Source organism: Clinocottus analis, unplaced genomic scaffold, assembly GCF_023055335.1.
Source record: "Clinocottus analis isolate CAN_PGR_092001 unplaced genomic scaffold, fCliAna1.0.p SCAF_4, whole genome shotgun sequence".
Classification (NCBI taxonomy): domain Eukaryota; kingdom Metazoa; phylum Chordata; class Actinopteri; order Perciformes; family Cottidae; genus Clinocottus; species Clinocottus analis.
The window spans coordinates 10,121,530-10,144,470 of NW_027176153.1; the positions used below are offsets into that span (position 1 = coordinate 10,121,530).

General features: G+C 43.2%; 1 protein-coding gene across 2 annotated transcripts in view; it reads left to right on the plus strand.

Annotated features, from left to right (window-relative positions):
* Positions 1–19,324, plus strand: part of tafa5l (TAFA chemokine like family member 5, like) — a 38,051-nt gene extending 18,727 nt beyond the window's left edge. The window contains exons 3-5 of one of the 2 annotated variants that reach the window (XM_068598653.1): positions 4,593–4,720; positions 16,329–16,375; positions 18,112–19,324. In XM_068598653.1, the coding sequence (XP_068454754.1) occupies positions 4,593–4,720; positions 16,329–16,352 (152 nt within the window). In that variant the 3' untranslated portion in view covers positions 16,353–16,375; positions 18,112–19,324. The remainder of the gene's footprint in view (positions 1–4,592; positions 4,721–16,328; positions 16,376–18,111) is intronic. The other variant, XM_068598652.1, reaches the window with a different exon arrangement.
* Positions 19,325–22,941: the final 3,617 nt, after the last annotated feature.

A 22,941-nucleotide genomic window follows, 5' to 3' on the forward strand; every position in this document is an offset into this window, starting at 1 on the left:
TCCTTTCTTCTTTTTTTTGTGCGTCTGTGTGTCACTGTTGTGCAGCTTTAGTCTGCACACTGTACACAGGAGGATTATGTGCGTTCTCCTGCTCGTCTCCTAGCTCTCACTCTAATCTGCTCCCCGACTCTCTCCTGCTCCGCGGCCCGTTGTTGCCATGCCACCACATCACACTGTAACCGCATGAAGCTTGATGGCCACCGTGATAAGGGGCTGCGGGCTGCAGGGAGAGGGTTTATGTGGCGGCTGCCAGCTTCTGCTCCCACACTTGCACACAATTATTATTGACTCTAAATGAGCCAAAAAGGTGATGTTGAAAGGAGATTAAGCCAGAGGAAAGTTTCTTCAGATCTGTTGTACTATTTCTTGACCTCAGCTGCAGAGAGAAGCAGACGGTTGTTTGATAGAAGAATAGTTTGGAGACCTTTAAGAAAAAGAAAAAGGATAATTGATTATATTTTCCCTTTTTTTTTCAAATCTGCTTCCATTTTAATTAGTTGTTTACGCTGTTTGCTTGTAATATAAGCTTTGTAACACACTGTGTCTGTTCACTAATCATATGCAGCCCCCTCTCCCCCGCCCACATTGCTGTGAAGCTACCATCAGTGTCAACACTCCCTGCCCAGATGTGTACACAGAGTTTAATCTCATTGGCAGCAGCTTTACAGCAATTATAAAAAAAGTATTAAAAGAAGTGATTTCCAGCCCAAAAACAATGCAAAAAAAAAGAAAGAAAATCTTTATATTTGGCAGCGTGAAGGTGTTTTCCACAGAGCAACATTTGTAAAATAACAGGAAAATGAGAATGAAATATCTTTTTTCGATTTTAATCCTTACTGACAATAAAATCTGTTCAACATTTAGATTGTTAACGCGCCAGACGGGCTAACCTCCTGGTTCGATGGCATCTTGTTTAACTAGCCAGAAATGCATTTAAATAGAAATGGAAAGTGAAGCCATTTCCAAAACAAGCCCAAAAAAATGCAATAAAAGCTCAGTAATTCAGCAGCTTGCTCAACAAAACACACACTTTAGGATGAAGTATCGAGTCATTCGTAACACGGCTGCTGGCTGGGCTTAAGAATGTGTTTAATGTTGGATTCTTCCGTTGTCATAATTAGAACTGAAAGACCATCAGGTCTGTGGTAGCAGGTTGCGCTGCGTCGAGGACAGAGGGCTGAAAATCTGGCCGCTACAAATTGATCCATTATTGAAGCTTAATTAACATCAGCCAGAAAGCCTGTTTAAAACCTGTGACAGTATGTCTGGTGCCCAGCTAAGCTAGTTAGCTAATATTGTTGGGTGCTTGGCAAAAGAAGCTTTAGAATTATTATTAAATCACCAGAGGCGACACACAATTTATTGTTTAGTGGCATGCTCCACTTCCCAGCGTGTCGTCTTTTCAACGCAATGAACATATTCTTCATATCTTTCTTACGTCTCCGAAACTGTCTCTTTTTGTTTGTTGAACCTCATCTGAATGCATTTTACATGAGCTGCCTGTGGCTTTCGTAAAAATTTGATGTTATTTTTTACTTCTGCAGAGGCAGAATTACATCAGACTAACAGTGCGTCTGGTCTAGGACTCACTGTTGTGCCTCACTGCCCTGCTCTGAGTCTCGTCTGGCAGTGCTGTGTTGTGCTGCGCAGGGAAGGGCTTGGCACTGTGCACTGAGGAGACAGATGGTCTTATGTGTGATCTAGATGGAGGTCCAGAAACCGTAGCCCAGCAGGGACCCTGGCAGCTGACGATCCTGGCCCGACGACCACGGCCCCTGGGTGGGACTCCGACAGGACGGGCCACCCAGGTGTCAAACCAGACAGACTCCCCCTTCCAACCACCGCAGCCAGCTGGTCCACCTCTGCCGCTGCACTGTGCCACCGTCGCAAACAGGCCCTAAAATCATGTCCAAACAGACTCCTATTGAAAGCAAAATGCTTCTCAGCCGTTTGCATAATAGCAGCATGTTACAGATACTGTTAGATGGAAAAATAGCGGCAGACAGATATTTTTCAAGCAGCTTCCGCTCCGAGGCTTAAAGTCTGCTCGGGATACTGTTGATGCGCGTGTGTGGGTGGTTGTACCATATAAGCTTTTTAAATGCTCCCACAATCTCGCGTGCCAGCATATTGGACAGATAGGTTTGATGGATAGAGACAGGCCGAAAGCTAAACTGCAGCGTCGCCGTTTTTGCAGCTGCTTGTGTTTTTGCGCGATGTCGCTGTTGATGAAGATGTCACGGCGACGCTCTAATCCCAACCAACGCTGTAACGGGACGCTGCGCGCTTTACGGCATGGGGGGAAATTCATCAAGTCATCATAGATCAAGTCAGACTGTCATGGATGGCATTGAAAAAGTAACAAGGGCGAGCCACCGAGGGCCTGGATACTGTTGCAAGCAGCTGAAAAAAAAAAGCAACATTTATTTTAGCCAGCCTCTTGCTGGCTGGGCTGATGCACTCCACGGTTAGTCAGCACTCCCCCCCGCCACTTTGCCAGCTCAGCTTTTTTATTCTGTGCCCCTGGAATGTACTCAAAACTACATCTGCAACTGTCTGATAAATCAACGCTTTGTTGCGCCTGGCGGATGGCTGTGAAAATAAAAAATTTGGGCCACGGCGTGTTGCTGTGTCAAGAGGAAGGTCACTTTAGATTTTCTCCCCCTGCTCGTCGAGGAACCTCTGCTCGGGGTGATGCCGAATTGACCATTTTGTCTCAGTTTTTCAACATTTACATCAGCTTGCTTGGTGCAATGGGATGACAGGTTTCTGGATTGTTTTGCTCCGCTGCTGTCTGACTGCACAGCGAGGGCGAAAAACACAGCTCCTCTCCCGATTGTGTCAACAATATCTGTTATTTGCTGAGAAAATGGCTTTGTATCTACAGAGTAGTAATTGTTTGTGTGTGTGTGTGTGTATATGTGTGTGGTTACATACATGAAGGGTGGCTTAATAAATATTACAAGATGACAGATCTTTATTGCCGAGCAGCAGTCGGGGTATGACACCCCAAAGAGCAATTTCGGACTGTTAACAAGGCCCAGCTCAGGAATACCTCACAGCAAAATGTCACGAGGCCTGCCTTTCTGCACCTCCTCCTCCTCAGTCACTGAAGAGCCTCCCTCGGCTCTTCAGTGGACATTCAACGAATCGCGGTTCCTCTCTTTCAATTTGGCGACCGTGTTACCTCGTTGCACAATGTGCTGCCCCAGGGGAGACCACGGAGGGGGGGGGGGAGGGCAGGAGTGGCGGCCTTGGCCAGGTCCGCAGAGAGCCGATAACCTTTTGGTGTTGCTTTAGCACACTGTGTAAAGAACAATCAGAGCTTATCAGCATCGACTACAGGCGAATGCTAATTCAATGTCATGCGGACAGACTGCAGAGGGAGAAGGAGAGCATCAGCGGCTCTCACTCCGACAGCCACGATGTCTGAAGCACACAAAGAACTTTTAAGTAACCTGGAAGCCTGTTGCTGTTTTCTTGCCCTCCTTACGCTGTGATGCACCTCTCTAATCGGCATCGTGTAAATGCTCTAATGATTTGTGCATGTGAATGAGCAGAAAATAAGGTATGACGGGTGACACGTTGATATCGTATCCAGGATAACATCTCCAGCTGATTTCTCCCTAATGACATTTTCCTTCTTGTATGTAACACCTTATAGTGTTAAATATCATTTGGTGTATTCATTCTTATTTACAACAGGAAACTTTAACTCTTTATTGTTTGTCAGAAAATACAATTACTTTTTTTTAATTTACAAGGCAAAAAGGAATGACGATTGGAAAACACGTGCGAGCAGTCCCAAATACAGCACTGCTCTTCTGTTGCAAACGTTCATCGTTTTCCTTGTTCACTTGTAGGGAGCTTCTTCTAAACGTGTTGGATAAGGTGGCTGTCGGGCTTTTTCAGCCATCATTGTAAAACAATGACTCTCCACACAGAGTATATATATATGTTATTATATTATTTCAAATTTAATAAATACTTATTTTTAAAGGATTTTTGTATTTATGCTAATTTAATATACTTATTTAATCAAGTACCCCCTTTTGAGAACCACTGCTCTACGCTGTGCATTGGCTTCAGAGACTGGCAGCATTAAACCACTTGAAGATTGCACAGGTACACAACTACCCGCTGTGTTGTTCGTTGAGTGCAAGGCGGAGAACGAATTGCTCACCGTCACTTCAGGAAAATAAATCCAACATTGTTATGCTTTCAAATGCTTCAATTACTTTCAACACGAGAACCCTTTACCTCAAATTACCCACAAAAAGCTTTCAGGAGGAATATTAAGTGTAACAAAATGTCAAAAGGAAGAAACAATGTGACTGTGCAGGCGCAGTGAGAGCTAGCATTAACAGAAGAGTAATTTATGGGCCGCCAGCTGGTCTGTAAAGGTTACTACCACAGGCGATCCAGACATGGTGGTTCAACGAGAACCTAATTAAAATACGACAGGCTTGTGTCGACACATCAGCGTATGAAGATGCTTTGCTGTCTTGGCGAGCATAAAAGAGAAAACGTTGACAACTTGAAGTCTCTCTCCGCGGGTGTGCGAGTCTAACGTGCCTCTTTCGCCCTCTCAGCGCGGATCGTGCGGAGTCGTCAGTGGTGCGAGATGGCTCCCTGCCTGGAGGGGGAGGTCTGCAGCTACCTGTTCAACCGCTCCGGCTGGACCTGCACCAGGGGCAGCGGTCGCATCAAGACCGTCACGGTAATTTACATGACATGAAATTGGTATATATATATATACATACATACATACGCCCTGTGCACTTAACAGCATCATGCCGGCATTTTTTTTTTCCAGCTTTGGCAATGCAAAACTGTGTGTGATAAGTGAGGGCAGGGCTAGAGCCAGCTCTCGGCTCCAAGGTTTCAAAGACTGTGTCAATACTCAGCCGCTTTGTGTAGAAAACAGATGCTAAACAGCTTTCTGTGACTTGAAATCACTTATTATAATTCAAATGATTCATTGTGGAACAAATGCAATTGGAACAAATAAAAAAAACAAACCTCTGAGGAGCACAAACCCAACTACAGAGTGTTTTGAACAGGTTGTTTCCTCATCGTCTTAAGCCCACCTCTGACACTGCTCTGTTCTTTTTGCGCTGCTGCAACATGTAAAGGATATATAAAAGAAGATGGATAAAAGATGCTAGATTAGCTCTGCACTGCCAACACCTCATTAGCACGGGAAGAAATGCAAACCAAACTTCCAGTCAAAACAAAACTCCATCATTTGTTTTATCACTATCTTTTCCTCTAAGACCAGCGTAAATACACTAGTATCTTATAAGGAATGCTCACCATTTTAGGATCTACCAAACGTAACATTAAATTCAAATTAAATTCCATTCATTTTGTATCGCCCCAAAATCAGAAATCACAAATTTCCCTCAGACAATCTGTACACACACGATCATTTAAAATGATTGGGAGCTGCCGCTCAAACAAGAGACATTGAAGGCATCAGTGTACAGTACATGACCTCTCCCTGACCTTTACGAGACATTTATATGAACACAAAACATGTTACATTTTTAAAGCTTCCAATATGGTGTCATCTGGTCCTCTGTAGGCTGGCTCACAGTGCAACATGCATCCAATGCCTCAGAGCTGCCAATGCCGCAGTGCTGACTGAGGCTTTGCTCCGTGATCAACTCTCCTCCGATTGAGGATGCACAAAGCCTGCACACCCGAGCAATCTGACCGAGGGTTCACTTGATCTTTTACTTTTTTTTTGGTGCCTTTACAAAGGAAGAATCAATAGGAATGTTTGAAAGCCATGGGAGTGTGTGGGGAGACAACACAACAAAACAAGAGATGACAGGATGGATAGAGAGCAGGAGAGACTGCTGTCCTCATCGTCAGGTACACAGGGCCGAAGGTCAACCTGTGACTGGATCGCTTGATTTTCCCTCTCGCTTTCCTTTATCTCCCTCACTTGCTGTGTCTTTATCTCTCCCGCTCCTTCGCCTCATCCTCCGTCCAGCAGCCCTGGGCAGCTGCGTCACATTTCATGCACGCATTCCCATCGTGCAGTAATCTAACCTGACAGCACACTTAGGTTAGTGTTTTGCTTTTTGTACATACATTTACAAAAATACCCCTCCAAAAAAGAAATGTAGATTTTCGTGTTCCACTGCATATTCAGAATAAGTTGTTGCCGAGGAGATTTTTTACTGCAGAAGTTAATCACAAGTGATGCTGCTGTTTTTTTTTTCTTCTTCTTTTTTTCGGTCGGAAGGGGCAGGCATAGAGAGGCTTTGGCAGCAGAAGAGAGGAAGGTATCCAGAGGTATTTGTTGTGAGAGCTGAAATGGGAGGAAAGCGCATCCTGGAAGATAAATGAAAATGAGAAATCTATAAGGAGGATTGATCAGGCTGGAGAAGAGACAGAGGGGGGATGGAGGGCCAGGCTGGCGCTCGGCCACTGGCCAAGCTCTGTCTGGCTACATCTCTGAGCAAGTATCTTGAGCGCGGAGAGCGAGTTGTAATTGCGAGAGAACCTGTCTTCACATGTTCGTAATCACATTACATGGGAGCACTCAGTGGGACAGCGTGGGTTTCTGAAAGCTGATAATGGCTGCACATGTAAGTGCTGTGGTGCGGAGGCTCGACGTCGGTGCAGTTAGCCACTGGAATAAAGTGACAAATGTAGCCGACGGTGGGCGAATGCATGAATCTAATAAAACATATACGTCATGCCGCTGATATCTGTTAAATAACAGGTTGGATAGCATCTTATCCAATCTTCATCCAGTTTATGCATTCGCTCATCGAATCTATTTAAGTTCAGCTTTCAACTATTGTAAGGTAACCAAAGTTTAAAATGACTTAAAGATCCAATTTAGATTTGTATTCTGAGCGCTGAGAGAAACACTTCAGTTGTGTGTGGCAGCCTAATTACTGCTCACAACCTGTAGCTACAACCTGACATTGAGATAAGCAGCAGAGGACATGAAATGTTGATTAAATGATTGTGACACATTGAAAAGATTGACGTCAAATTTCCTGGCGGTAACGTCAGCTTCGCGAAGCTCCGTGGCGCTCCAACACATTCATTTTCTCGTTTCGGCGACCCTTCGCTTCAAATTTTGACTTTCTACGATCCCATCTCGCGTCCGTTTTGGACGAGTCGATCTCCACTCGCGACATGCTCACACTGTTTTTACACTGAACTAGATTACGTTTGTCACAGTATGTAGGTAATTAGGCTATTGAATGCAACGTTAGTCGAGTAACTTACTGTAACTTAGATTTAAAATCAACGTTGGTCTCTCATGGGACATGAACACTGGTTTTCTGGGTGAAAGTCTCGTGTTTTGTTTACCCGTCCATCCACCCCAGCTTTCAAATTGTATCGCTCTTCACACGGTGTCACTTGACCACCCACCAAGCTGCCGTTTTTGACAACTTGGTATCAGAGTGGGCTGGACGTTCATACGTTTAGATCGTTGTCATGAAATATGGGAAAGTTTACTTGAGAAAATGACAATGTAATGAATATAGAGCAAGCCAATAGCAGTTTTGATCAAATCGCCAATTTTCAGACAACCGGTTATTTACGATGGGGAAAGAGATGAGAAGATGTCCTTGTCCATTACTCAACATCCTGCACCAAGTGATCAGAAACATAAATATGTATCTTCCTCCAGGGAACCATCTCTGTTGCCATCCGTAAACATCCAGATAGCATGCTTTTGTTTCATTCAATGTGTTTGCATCAGTTTCTACGGTATCTTGACTCGGTTGGAGTTGGTTGACCAGAGTGCTATAGTGAGTCCTCTGCCGCCACTATCAGTCCGAATGGAGACATTAGAGACATTAAGATCTAAAAGGCAGCTGCCATGAGATTTATTGAGCACACTTATTCTCCTCAGATATAAAACTTGCTGCATTTCGAAGACTCTACGAGCTACCCTTGGGCTCAGAAAACCTTGCACACCAGGAGTCTTGCGGTACAATTTCCATGATTTTGATAAAGCACAGTCATGCTCCCAATGGGATAAAACCTTTCTGATTTAAACAACCATGTGGCCTTTCTTTGAGATCCCCTTCATGAAAAATGTAACATTTGAAGGCCAACCTGCTGCAAGAAAATCCTCTGAGTTGTTTAGTTCATCCAACACAACACTTGTTGTGAGAGGGGCTTGTCACTTTTAAAAAAAAAAAACTTGATTACTATTAGCTTTGTTTTTCCAAAAAGGGTGGCTTATTAAATCCTTGAAAAGTTCTAAACTATGAAAAGTTCCAATCATAAAAGATGTTCATTGTTTTAATTTAGGTGGATGGTGTTAAATGGCTCATTAGAACAGTTTATTAGAACAATTTAATGCTAATGATAATGACCTCTAAAACGCCACGGAACGAACAAAATAAAATCAATTGCGTGGAAGACAGTTATCAGGCACTTCCATTTAAAGGCTTTGCATGTGTACCACTAACTCAGTCTATGATGAATTAGAATACACAATTACATTAAATGTCTTAATAGAAACATCAAGCTCATATATTAATGAAGTAATATATCAGTCTAACTGCGCGACACACACCGTCGACGCCTGCATCTCCTTCGAAACACAGCCCGCCCTCCTGTGTGTGCAGCGCACGGTGGCACTGCCAGGTCACACACTCCAGCCTAACCTGCTAATGGAGTTTGCATATGCAGCCTGCTCGCTACTGCCAGCTCGCCATTAATATGAATCACTCTCTGGAGGCCCCCCCAAACAAGCTGGCAATTTGTCTTCACTAGCGAGCCGCTGAAAGGCCTACATATCATATTCTCCGAGGTGGAAAGCGTAATTTCGAGGCGGGGTGTGATGAGGTTGGTTTTCATACACTTGGTGGGGTGTGGCGGGGGTGAACAGTTAGGTTACACACCAGCACAGTTGGGTGTGCCTGTGCGACCGCATGCGGGGCACGTAATTGTCCGGCATTTGGAAAATTGGCAAGACAGACGTGCAGGACGGTTAAATTCAGGACAGTTACATTTTTCTCCCGTCCTTTCAGGCGAGCAGCAGCGTCGCGAGATTGCATCACGTGCTCCCTTTGCTTGGTGAGAGCTCTGTCAAGAGCTCTACCGAGTCCTATCATCCGCCTTTGCTAATCAAGTGACGGGGTGAAATTGAAACTACTCATAGGAATGCTTCTTCAGCACAGGGCAGCGGCAGATTATTCTCCAAAAATATTATGCTACGGGCTAGAGGGAGCTTGAATTATGAGTCGCAAGCTCTTGAAACCCTGATTTGATCATATCCAGACTGCGGTTTTCATCTGTACTCCGGCGCTCGAGCAATACTCGACAGTGGCTGCAAAACCGAAAAATCTTCCTCCACACCCACACAACAAATGCCACTTGCTCAGCTCCAGTGTGTGTGTACACACACACACACACACACACACATAGCACAACCCAGTAGGTCAAAGACGCTTGCATCATGTGTGTGTGTGTGTGTGTGTGTCCTTCCTCCAGCTATGTGCTCTTTGTTCCAGCGTCAGTCAGGGCGAAAAGCTACAGAGTGTGTGTGTAGTCCTGCCAGTGCTGCTGAAAACATGAAGACCTAATAACCAGTTAGCTCTGCAGGACCTCTGAAAAGGAGAGCATGTGGCTCAAAATCTTGATTTGTACAAGGGGGAAAAAAAAAGAAGCCAAAGGTGTACCTGGGGCGAAACGGAGAATGTTACAAACGTGATGCAGATGAGCAAAAAACACAGTGGAAATACCAAATGTTCGTCACCTCTTGTGAAAGAGGTGAGAAAGTTCCACGGTGCCATTATGTAACACTTGCCAGCACCTCGGTTATAAAGGCTTCAATGTGGACGACCAAAAGCAACCACGCAGCCAAGTGATGTGTCGCCATGGTCACTGCTTAGCTGGCAACGCATCTGACCAGAGACAGACTTCTAATGAGCTCGCTTCTCAAAGGCAACGCAGCGCACCCGCCGGCTCTGTCAGCAACTGTTTGTGTGCGGCTCCTGGATATGAATTGTTGATTAGTCGAGGTTGACGTTGGAGAGTGGAGATGACAGATTTCCTGTTGACTGGGGATCATTAGTGGAAAGGATGGGAGGAGGATGTGTTGCTCGAGTAAGAATAAAAAAAGCAATAAGGTTTAAAATGTCTCGCAGCGTGCCATCTATCTCTAACTAAATCTAACGTCGGGCTGATGTCATTTTACTCATTGTTTCCTCCAACTGCTCTAACGCTTTTTCTCCCCAATTCCCTTGAAATAAATGGCATTGACCTTACATTAGTGAGGAGGTATTTAAAACTGAAAAACAAACAGGTGAAAATACACACTGCACAATACGGACACAAAAGACGAACCCACAATGACTTCATCCTACTGATGAGTATTGTCCCTAAAGGCCAAATTTTGACTTCCATTTTGATTTTATATACTTACATACATACATACATACATACATACATACATACATACAGTAAAACACCCACAATAATTAATTTTGGGACTTCTTTTTACTGAGGCTACGTGCTTGAATTCCTGCTTTTTCCTCTTTATTGCTTTCGTGCTGCTGATGTAACACAAGCAGTCTAGACAGAACACAGTATTAGTCAGCATTAGTCAGCCAGAAACAGAGGTTGTTTTTTTTTACTCGTCTTATGCATTATCTTAAAGGCGGCTCTGTCTTTGTTTAAAACCACTAATCAGCGCTTGAAACAACCTGTGACCACTGTTGGCTCTGTGCTAACGAAAAGAGAGAATCCTGCAGTCGCTACTGAATAAAACGATTTCCGAAGAGAAACAAGTTCAGCTGAAAAGCCAGAACGCCGCCACATTCCTCTATTAGTGACTGTGACCTCATCACTACCTTCTCTTAGATCTACCTTTATCTACAACTTCACCCCTCTGACATTGTGAAATCACGATATTTTTCAAGCGGCCCTTTAATAACCTTTTGGCTTCCAGCCTATTTTACATTAACCCCCGATGTGACTTAACTCCTATCTTTTACGCTTTGAGTATATTATGCTGCGATACGGCTCTTGTATTTGTCACAGAGCTGCTGCCTTCCGCACCTCTTGCAAACAGATGTGTATCCTCGGTGAGATGCCGTGTCTCGATAAAGGTGGAAAAGAAAAACAAAATCTCTTTCATCAGGCGATGTCGCGCCGTGACCAGCAGCATTTATTAAGACTAAATAAAATGCATAATAAGTAGGTTGCTTCTTGAATAGTAACTCGTGCAGGCTCTGCAGGATGCAGACAGAAGAATTGGGCCCCGGGTGAAAGCATGTGTTATCAGTGGTCTTGTCTCCAACACAGTGGAGAAATATTAGCCAGGAAATCCGAACTGGAAATGAAAGAAATGTTTGCATCTTCCAAATTAATTGGAGAAACTAGGCCAGAGTATTTTCAAATATTAGATATGCATGCTATGCAAAGTGTCCACCAATACAGTGCTGGCTTTTGGTCTCATTTGATCCTGAAATGATTAAAAAAGTAAATTCTAACCGTGCACAAACAATAGAATATATTTCAGCAGTGTTGTGTTGAAAGAAGTTTTCTTATTTATCTTTTTTTGCAGCAGTACCTGCCAACAGAGAGAGAGAGAGAGAGAGAAGCAAATCTGAGACGAGTAGTTTTTAATGTATTCCTAATCTTATGACTTCTCTACCATGCGTTCTTTGATACATGCATCAGAAAAAAAAGAAAGAAAAAGAAGCCAGCGTTTATATTGTGTCTTCCTGGCTCACCTCCAGGCTTTCACTCACATTGGTGTTCGTGAACTGATGGTGCTCCTGTCATATTGTATCTGACAGCCTCCCTCTGGATCCTCGGGGATAACATATTGTTGCCAGGCCGCTTCGCCTCCGGATGTACATTTATAAAATGACTGACGCTGAGACAACACGCATGCACCGGAGTACGCGGGGGTTACGCTCGATAAGCAAATATACTCTTTATTTCGCTTTCATTAAAGGGTTCTCCTATTTATCAAGCGGAAGAGGAAAAATGCACTGCCTTGGTTTCAGCTCATCTGTTTGTCGGATGCTGTGGCACGATCATCAGTCTTGTGGAGATAGCTTGTGGACTGATGCAGAAAATATATTGAAATAGCTTGGATTGATAGAGATGTTCTGAATCCTCCCATCGTTTTTTTTATTTTTATTCATTTGTGTTATCATAGGTGTTGTGTTATGGAACATACATTCAGCAGAAAGTGTCATGATTACATTTACAGTATCTAATGTCTCCTCTGGCGTTCATTCGGAGGGCATAAATAAAACAACACATTTCTTGTTTTGGGGTTGTTTTTTCCCCCGCTCTTTTGCTGTCATCATCTAATAAAAGACTTATTTATTTTATGCTCGCCTTCGCCAGGCGTATCCACCCCCCCTGTGCCCACCTCCTCTTTGTCTGAAACCCAGTGAACATGGTCCCTTCTGCTGTCAATTTCAGCACACTTTACACAGCTCCCCTGTTTGAAGTTCTGTCATCGCCGGGCTTTGAACTGCCATGTGAGTTTTAGTCTGCACAATGCTCGTCTCCAGAGCTTCGTCTGGTGTGAAATTGTCGGAGCCATAGGCCGCATTTCAACACGGTGGTTCACGGTGTAGCCTGTGCCGTGCAGAACGCCTCGCCGTGGACCGGTCATGTTCAAGCGTGCCCAACAACATCCTGTTTCATTGGTTAGCGCCGCTACCTTCTGCTATAATTATGTGCGAAATATCATTTTTGAGATATGTCTTGATTTTCATGCTACTGTATACTTGCGCTCAAATTTCACACGTGGCATTCATGTTCTCTTATGGTTACAGTATTTATTGAACAGCTGTATTTACTTGTTACTTTGCAGTTCATTTCATAAACAAAACACATGCTCAACTTATAAAGTATGATGCATTATTATAGACAGAGTTTATCATTATTTGTAACAACCTACACCAGCTACAATATCACAATGTGGTTCACGCTTCACGTGCGTCCAGCTACATTTGACCGTCGTGGTTTGTTTTGGCCTTTTTTTTTACTACAAATCACATTGACTTAATATTACAGTTCATCATTTTGAAAACACTGTTGTGTTTTACAAATTTGAGCCCCCCGCCCCCTTTTCATTCCAAGTATCCTTTTGCTTTCCATTGATTTCTGTTGGTATGAAAATCAATATGCAGGCTCTTGACACTGGCTGTATTTGTGTTATCCATCACAATAAACATCAAGTCTGCATCTTAAAAAAAAAATGTTTTAAGGTAGTTTACTGCTGACTTTTCAAATGAATCTGCACTCATTGCGCAACGATATGTACCATTGGCAAGAAAACTGTACAGTCGGCGTTCAATGCAACAATCTCGTACCTTGAGCCAGTTTCAAGAGCCTTCTTATTGATTTTCATATTGTTTATAAATGAGTGTAAACCAACGTCGGCCTGGAACAAAGTACACATGATTTATTGTTAAAGTAAAATATTTTTTATATGACCAATGAATCTAAATGTCTTCATGTAATGTGAACTATTTTGGTTTACAGCCCTGCGAATTCTGCTCTCATCAATCTCATTTCCATCAGCAGGCGGCCGTTCTCAGTACGCTGCCCAGCAATCAACTTCACACACACAAAGTTAGCAACTAGCTAGTGTGTATAAGGGCTCCTCTAGCGGCTTCATATTTCCCTCAAGATTGTCAAAACAGAGCTTAAAGGACAGCGAATAGTGTGAATATTGGACTGGCGTTCACCAGGTGGCCGGAAACTCAAATCTAAATGAACGCTAATGTTGTTTTTGCGTCTACTATTTTATGTGTATAAAAGTAGCAGTTTTCTCACACATTAGCAATTACAACTTTAATAGGTTAGATAGCATGTCAACCGCCCCGTAGAGTAAAAGAAAATCAATGAATGCATCTTTTTAGTGCCAAAACGTTCCCAAATTTTTTTTCATACCTAGTTTTTGTCCCCTTTAATGGACTTTAATTGGACTTTTCTTACATTACTATACTTCTACTTTTACATCAGTAATGGATTTGAATTTTGGACAATAATCATTGGCTTTTTCTGTCGCTGCCTGCCAAAAAATGAACAGGAAATATGTTGTTTTTGTTCCTCTGAGATAGCTCCGCGTCAGCTGCACTGATGCTTTTGTGCATCGGGCTCATATCTGGGCATGAGGCATCCACTCAGGAGCTTCAGTTGGCGGTAGCGGCGCTTGTTAGTCTAATAACACCAGCGGCTGGTAATGACTGGTGCCCTCTATGAGTCTTCAGCTGATGAAACCAACAAAAACCCTGTGCAGGAGTCCACTTGTTAGGAGAGGCCCTGGGGAAGGCTGTGTAGTTGCTGCAGCGATGGTTAGCCTCTTTAATGGCTCGGTGGGCCGCTGGTGTGAATTTTGTGGCTTGATGTGTCCACCAAATATGACGCCTCTGCTCTGTGTCCCACCGAGCACCGGGCTAACACACTGTGCGCTGTACCTGCAGTGTCTCTCCCTCCCAGCCCCAAAGAAAAAAAAGAAAAAGGGGGCCACAGTGCCGCCTAGGCTGGGGATTTTTCTATTTGTGTAACGCGAGGCGTACTGTATCTTTAAAATACTTTGATCCTAAAATATGCTGTATTGATGATAAGGAAGGACGTTAATTGAATCCTATAATACTTGTGCCAATCTCCTCTGAACTGTGAAACTTTATCACGCATGCACACGTCGCTCGATGTTTACGAGTGTGAAGAAACGGGGGGGGGGGCACCCCGAGCTCCGAGACAGGGTCCAAATGTTTCAATTTCACCGCAACATGAGCAATTAGCCAAGTGCTTATTAGCTGTGTGCTCCCCGCTTTCCCTCTCGTGCGGGCGCTCTCTCTCTCCTTATCTGTGAATCTCGCTCACCCCTCGTGCCAGCGGGAGATGAATTTGTCTTCGGTGTAGTTGGATTCCTGTCTTGTGAACACCATAGGCGATGAGCACTGTTTACCGGTGTGCGTGGCAGGCAGGCAAGCAGCCGTCTCCGGCTCCTGCACAGCTCGACTCGTGGGGCCAAACTCACCTTGTTACCCTTTTAATTAGTAGGAGCAGTTAATAGTGCCGGCCGCTTGCGCCGCCTCAGCACTCTGCTCCGACTTTAAGAATCCTTCCAATCGATATGGCTTTGAGTCTGACTGAGATAGAGCGAGAGCACGAGCAGGATCCTATTGTGGGAGCAGCTCCAGTGCATTCATGATGGTTTTTGGAGAGAAACCAAACAACGTACTATTTTCTTTGGTGGAACCTTCGGGGCGGGTATATCAATATCTACTCTCCCTCTTTTTTTTCTCCGTGTTCATTTGAAGGGATAACAAGGTCTCTGGGCTCCTCATGCGCGTTCCCTCTCGCCCAGTTCCTCCTCTCCCACATTTCCTCTCCCCCGAAAATGAATGTAATCAAAAAGCAAAGGGTTTGCTCGGCAGATTCTATTGTGCCCTTATAAGCTTTTATCCCTTCCAACTGCCCGCTCGCCCGCACCCCCACCCGTGCTCATTTCTTTTCTTGTTTTGATTTAAAGATGCAGTGGAAGTACTTAGCATTTAGATGACATGCTGCTGGAGAGGTGTGATGGATCAGCGCCTCTTCAGAGCACTGAATTTCTTTGACAGCGCCGGGGCCGGTCGGACAGACAGAGCGACCGAGCGCGGGCCGACGGGCCGGGGCGGGCAGCAGAATACCAAGTCCACCTCGCATGCCGCAGATAGCCTGGCACAGCCGAGAGGGGAGCTGCTGGGAATGCCAATGCGCTGCCCAGACAGGCGTCTCGCCTTAGCTCCTCTGATTGGCTAAACAGATCATTAGCTTCCTGATTATGATTAGCCGAGTCATTATCTACACAAAAGTGGCTCATTCACCAATACCAAGAAGGCTAAGGAGCTGTTTTCTTCCTCCGGTCAAGGGGAAAACTGCATGTTTTCATGTTCTCTCCGAAAGATGAATGGAGGAGGCAAGACGTGGTTGTTCACGGAGAAACAAAAGTGGAGCACTGTTTATCACCGTACCCTACAGCAAATGTGATAAAAAAAAAATCTATCTGTGTGATGCCGTTGATGGGAGGAAGGAAAGGTCTCTCGGTCGTTAACGCTGATGATGAGGTGGCCATTACTCGCTCGTATTTTCTGGTCGAGGAGAGAAACGCCGTCCTCAGAGGTCATAAAAACTGGGAGAGAACAAAATAACCTTCAGCTTCCATCGTCTCGTCTTAGATATAATTGGAAGACACGCCATCTGTGCTTTTAAATGGACATATGCTGCTCTGCGTCCGCGGCAAATATGCAAAGGGAAAGTTGATTAAAGTCTTAGTGAAAGCCAACCTCTGACCTTCTACTTTTCTTTTTCAGCCTTTACCCAAGGAACCGTCGTAGGATGCAGAGACAACAGCAAGTATGTGAGTTTATTCGATGATGTACTTCATTCAAATTTGCATGCTGAGTGTGTAACCCTGCTTCAGTTAACTTCGACATACGAGCAACCGAAGACATTTTGATTGTTGTACCATTGAGCAAGCATCAATAATAACTCGTAAGAGCAACAGCAGGATTGCTTTATTCCAAGTTGTTAAGGAGTTCACTTCAGATCACACTTATGAATTAGCCATTTGTGTGTATTCGTCATGAACTTTTCAGTACTGCTCTCACCCCCTGAGCTAAAATAAAGATCATCCAGGACTTGGAGAAGACACAATCGCTCATTTCTCAGCGTGCATTCACTTTGATGGTGCAACAGAAAAGGGAAATCAAAGGAAGTTTTTGGAAGTTTTGGAATGGAAACTAAAAAGCCCCACTGTGGATACATCAAAGGGAGAGGCTACTTCATCTGTCCAGGCTCTCGTCTAGGACAAAGGTAGAGAACTGGTATGATTGGTAGGATGTTCTTGACAAAAGCAATAACTGAAGGAAAAAGCTACATTTTAGAAAAATCCCTTTCTAAATGCCACGCTGACAGATTCTTGTCAAATTCGATATCGAGCTGGAGTCAGGAGCAGGCTAGCCTTGGTTAACTTGACTTCCACAAACGTTCTTCTTTTCCCTTCAAAAAAAAAGCCCACGAACATTTAAAGATTAAAACTAAATTCCCCTCGCAGAAACATTGACCGAGTATCTGCGAAGCTTTTGTATTCTGCAAAAAAAAAAGGCATTTTGAATCTGCATGCCTTACGTCTCCGAGCCAATATTCTAAGATTGATATCCCCTCTTCCACAGAGAAAACAAAATGAATCACGCACAATTACCGAGGACAGGGAGAAAAGGGGAATTGGGGGCGTCATAAATATTTATTTGCCAGCCCTGGGAATTTGTGCAATTCTGTGTGGATTTGCCAACTCATATTTAAGTGTCTGAATGATTTATTTGGGCGGTCTTGGGTGTCACAATTGTCCACTGCCACCGTGAATCATTTATGTATTAACATTTATGGATTTATCCATATAACATATTCATGGCAGAGTTCTATTATCATTCAAATGGCTTTCTTGATCAAATGATTGGCTAAATTAAGTCATTAGCTACAGAATTTCATCGGAGGTGAAATGTATTCCATGTGGAGAGGAATGTATTAGCACATGCACTCACGGACCAATCCCTTTAAAGAATCAAAATGTCAAGTTTTATATATCTTAGAGAATGACATTTTGTCAGACATGTTCATTATTATTATCAATTATATCAAATGTATAAATTATCTTTCAGACCCCTGTTTTATGATATCTGACAGCGCATAAGCAGAGAAGGACAAAACCTTAATTTGGGGATCTCATTTCGTTCTTAATTGGCTCAGATGTTGTCTGTAAAGAGTTTTGTTGGAGCTGGCTCAGATGGAAATTGGAAATACAGGAGGGTGCTGGTCTGATTATTTCTGTGTTGTTTTGCTCATTTCTTGCTTTGCACAGTGAGGGTAAAAAAAAAAGAATAATATCCTCAACAGCTTTAAACTGTCTCAATCTGTGGTTTGTGATTCATTAAACATAATTTATTTTTGATTAAAAACAAATGAGGAGGCTCTTTTTTGGCAGGAATGTGACACAAAAAAAGACGCATTAGTAGGCAATCAATGCCACTGTCTCCCAAAATGGGTCGTGAAATCCTCAGGGTTTCTAAACTATCTTCTTTCTCCGTTCCTCCACAGGTCCATTGACGTCCATGCTACAAAAGGAACTGAGACCAATCTCTACACCAGAACATTGTGTCCATTCACCAACGAGATTCCCAAACTTAACACCAGGTTTAACCTTCAATACTAAAATACATAAATAGCGATAATCCGGAGCTTCTCCAATCCCCACAGTGAAAGACCCTCGGCACACACTTCTGAGAACTCTGAGAAGTCTAAAGTGAGCAGCATGGTACTCCATACTCCATTGAATCTTAACCGCAGCCAAATTTGTGGACACATCACAGAACCAAATCCCTGTGAGGAACATTTATCAACGAGGCAGTGGAATATTCATTGAAGTACCTTACCTTTTATTTTTGTCCTTGTTATCCAACATCGGCTCTGCAGGGGACGGCTCCTTGAAGATTTTTTGTACCTTTGTGGCTTGATTTAGACTTGTCAGAAGGTCTTTCAGAAGTCGATCCCGTTCATTTTCTTTACTATCCCTGCTATGAAGCCGTCCGGTGTTGTATTCCAGCCAAGTTTCTTTAACGACAGCTTACTGCTGAAGAGTAATGACTCTGCAGAGGTTGAGCCAGGCCGTATTGTCCATTGGATTCTTTCTCTCATTTGGCTGATGGGTGAAACTTTACACCTCTGCAGATATAAACACGGGAGGGAAGGTTGTGAGCAAGCATGACACGTCTCTTGGAGCGGCCCAGAGGAGACGGCAGAGATAAGGGGACTTAATGACTGAAGGTCACGATGGCGAAACGTGGACATTTTGAGCGTCTTAGGTTATAACTTATGTTTTTTTATGTGGTGCCAACATAGACTAGAAGAGTAGTTTTCGTCAATGAACCTCACACATCTTGTATACACCACCGGGAGCATTAAGCAGATGTCGACACCTGGCTCATGTTAATGGTCTGTTTGTTTGTGCGCGCGTGTTTTTGCCTCTCACCACGTGGGAATGTGTGTGTGTGTGTGTGTGTGTAGGCTTGTGTGCCTGTGTGCGAGTGTGACCATCCAGAGATACACTGTGAAATAATTCATATCCAATGCATCATTCATACTCTTGTATATTTTTGGGACATGCTCAGACCAGAGCTCACCATCTAGCAAGAGAAGCGTTTGTGATTTTACCGATGTTGGATCTCATTGGAATCGTGACGGGTGAATCGTGGGATGGACTTTTCTTTTCTTTCGTGTCTTTCATTTAGTACATAGAGATATTTATACTGGGGGGTGGGAGTGTGGAGGGTGGGTGAGGGGGCGGGGGGAGACAAATCTGCAATGTGTCGCATAAGTTAAATTCTGTAATTAAAATCAATTCAATGAGTGATTAAATGTATTCAGAATCCTTGTCCAAATTGACTATATTTTGATATGAAATGTTTTGGCCAGCTGGACGTGCTATTTGCTGATTTCAGATGCTTGATATATTTGAAATGATGTATATATACATATATATATATATTCAATTAATGTATTTTATGTTCTGTGAGTTTCATTTCAAGCAGAGGTAAAGCAAAGAAGAAGCACAAGAGGCGTTCTTCTGAGAAGAGGTGGACAAATTAACATGAACACCAGCAAGATAATACAAAAATACAGAAAGAAAATAAAACTCAATCCAAATACCACAATGTAATAAGGTACCCTCAACCCAAAGCCAAAAGAAATTCACAAAGCAAGTGTTTGTTGCAGGTCAATTACAATATATTTGCACAGGTGTTCCTGTTAATGTGTCGACACCCTGTTTTCTTTCTTCATTTCTTTGTACTAAAAGGTCCTGTACATCTCCATCTAAATGTTTGCATTTGAGGATATAAAGAGAGTGTTTGCTCCTGGGAGCTACGGAGTGTGTATTTGGTGTGTGTGCGTGAGTGTTTTTTCAGGTCAACAGTAGTCTGTGAGTGAGAAATTACCAATTGCCACCTGATCCCATACCTTTGATTTCATGCTGCCTTCTTTTAGCGCTTCTTTGGTTTGTGCTCACCGTAAATAAATTGCCCCTTTGAGTGACTGTCAATGCAGGAACTGCTGCTGCAGTCGCACACAACGAGGCCGAGGCAGAGTCAATCTGGATTTGAGCAAAATCTAAGAAAAGAAACTACAAATATCCAGACCTTTACTGGCAAAGTGATTTAAGAAAATGTCAACACCTGACAGTCAGTGAGAATTTATACTAGCATATATAATCAAACTTAGTTCTGCCAGTTCTAGCACAAAGCCGCAGACTCTCTGGTGCATGAGGGACTATCGAGGGCCCAGAGCTGAGGGATTGTCCTTAAATTGGGGCTGTAAATGCTTTTTGTGGTCTATATGTAAATATTTTATATTTTTATTTCACACAGTCTCTTTTAGAAGACGCTTTGCTTGAAAACTACTGTACGACAGGTCAATCATTTCCCAAACAGGGACACAGCAACCGTATCTGAGGAAAACTGGAACAATAAAAAAAAGAACAAAGTTTTCTTGTGGAGACTAAAATGAAACTGGGTAACACTTTGTATGAAGCTCATGTGTATTATGTATTTAAATGTAGGCGCCTACATAATGGTTTATAGCCGCAGCATATTACATTGCAAAAGTTTCCACCAATGCCTCATGTGAGGGATCACCCGCAATGAGGTGCCGTTATTGAAGAATAACACACACTATACATACGCACAGTGTGCAGTTTTTCATACCTGCATGATGTATCGTGATTTTTCCCACTTATATCATGCCAGAAATAAACAGTAAATATTTTTGTATTTATTCTGGGGGAAAAAAAATAACCTTTTATACACGTGACCATGTATAAAACATGCAATTAGTTCACATGGAAGCAGACAGGAAGTAAAGTTTGCAACAATAAATAAATGATAAAGGCATTCTTACCGTATTTGCTTAAACAAAATCTCTCTCTTGGAACCAACAACTGATGATAAACAAACTCTCTGCATCGAGTGCAAAGTTACAATTGTTTCCAGGAAAACCTTAAAAAAAATCATTAGAAGAGGATGGACCCGTAAAATAAGGCGTCACCATGCTTTTTAATAATATTATTGCGAGAGAGTGTTCTCTTGCTGGCCACAATATCTGAACAAGATAATAAAAATACATAATATTTGTTGTACTTCATCAAGAACATTATGTGCTCCAGTTGGTTGTAGAAAATGGAAGACTCGTGGTTTCTGCGGCTGCTTTCAAGCCAGTATTCCCACTCAACTCCCACTCAGTTAGAGATGTTCTTTCAGCGCGGCCCTGCTGCTGCTCCCTTCCACTTTCCAATGTCTGTCTTGCTGTCTCAGGGTTTTCAACGTGGGCTGCTGTCAGGATCAACAAATGGTACGAAGGCGGCGTGAGCTGAAAGAGCTGAGCTGTCAGGAAGCTGGTATGGCAAGCTATTACCACACTGTGACTGCAGGAAGAGCCACATGTTTGTCAGACCTTACTCTTCAAAGGATTTAACATTGATCTACCTAATTATTATGTTCAATCTTGTATTTACTTATGACCTTCGCAGCATAGCTTATAAAACCTCAAAGAAAGTCTTGTGATGTTTTATTTGTGGTATAATGTGTTAGTGTATAAATATATCTGACACTGTAGGCATGGGGATTTGTGAATTTTTCTTTTTGCAGAAAAATACCTAATTACACAGATTATGCCAAGAGTACTAATGAAGAAAATATGATAATGATCCACAATGAGCATTTGCAATTGGGAATCTGTCCAGTAATTGATCAATTACAAGAGTATGCAGACATGTATTTGACTTGTGGATGGATGGCTACAGGATAAATGGAGGTGTGGGACCGAGACGGAGGATACACACCTTCTAAAGTTTCATCAGGTAGCACATAGCAACAACCGTCATGCAACATAATAGTACCTGACACTCGATCGGTTCCTGTCTTACAGGCTGCTTTTTCTGTTTTCAAAAAAGTAATTGTGTCGGCGCTTGTGGGATATTGCTCCCTTCTTCAATAAAAACCTTCCGTTGCAGGATGGACAAGTGTTTCAGCACTGCAGGCCTCCGTCATTGTATCTCTGCTTTGCCACTGAGTCCTCCACATCCACGATAGATCCCCGGCCGAGCCTAATGAGACACAAACACACCCCCGAGGCTCCGGCTGGCTTGCTAAACAAAGCGTTGTCGAACAGCGCTGCAGTGTAGCAAATTAGCATTTATGTCCACATAAAAATCCATTTACTGATCCATTAGCTTAGCATAGTGCTAATGAGTTGCCAGTGATGACTCTCAGGGGATTTCGGTTAGCGAGTGAATCGTCATTAAAGGCAGACACCTACCGGCAACGGCTTTATACATGTAAAGAGTGCGTGGTCTGTGGTAATACTTAGTAAAACCCTGTTTTCTTCAATGCCTTAATAAGATTCAAGTTTTCTTTCATCGCTTTGCAAATGCTGCCCAGACACCTGCATGTTTGCCTCACGGGAAATGGAAGTGCCGCTGTCACATGAAATCTGTTGTACCATCCCTCAAACTAACACTGAGGAGGTGGCTGCACTCAACAATTACAAGCTGTCCCAGATAAGCAGAGCCGCACTGGCTGCAGAAAGACTTCATCCACGGTAAGTGAAAAGCAGAATACAATCAAAGGTATCAATGGACTGAGCCCTAAGCAGCAGCTTGTATCGACCAAGAGATTTCTGGGGAGATTTACGGTTTTATTTTCTTGGCCCTTGCTCTACATTATTACAACAAACACTTCAATGTCAAATTCAGACCCGCTCAGGTGAAGGTAGCCTATGTGCAGCGCGGCACCACCCAATACCCACTTGACAACGGAGAATGTGAAGAGAAGACATGGAGCTGAATTAAACGTCAGTCTGAGTGATTTCCTGAACACT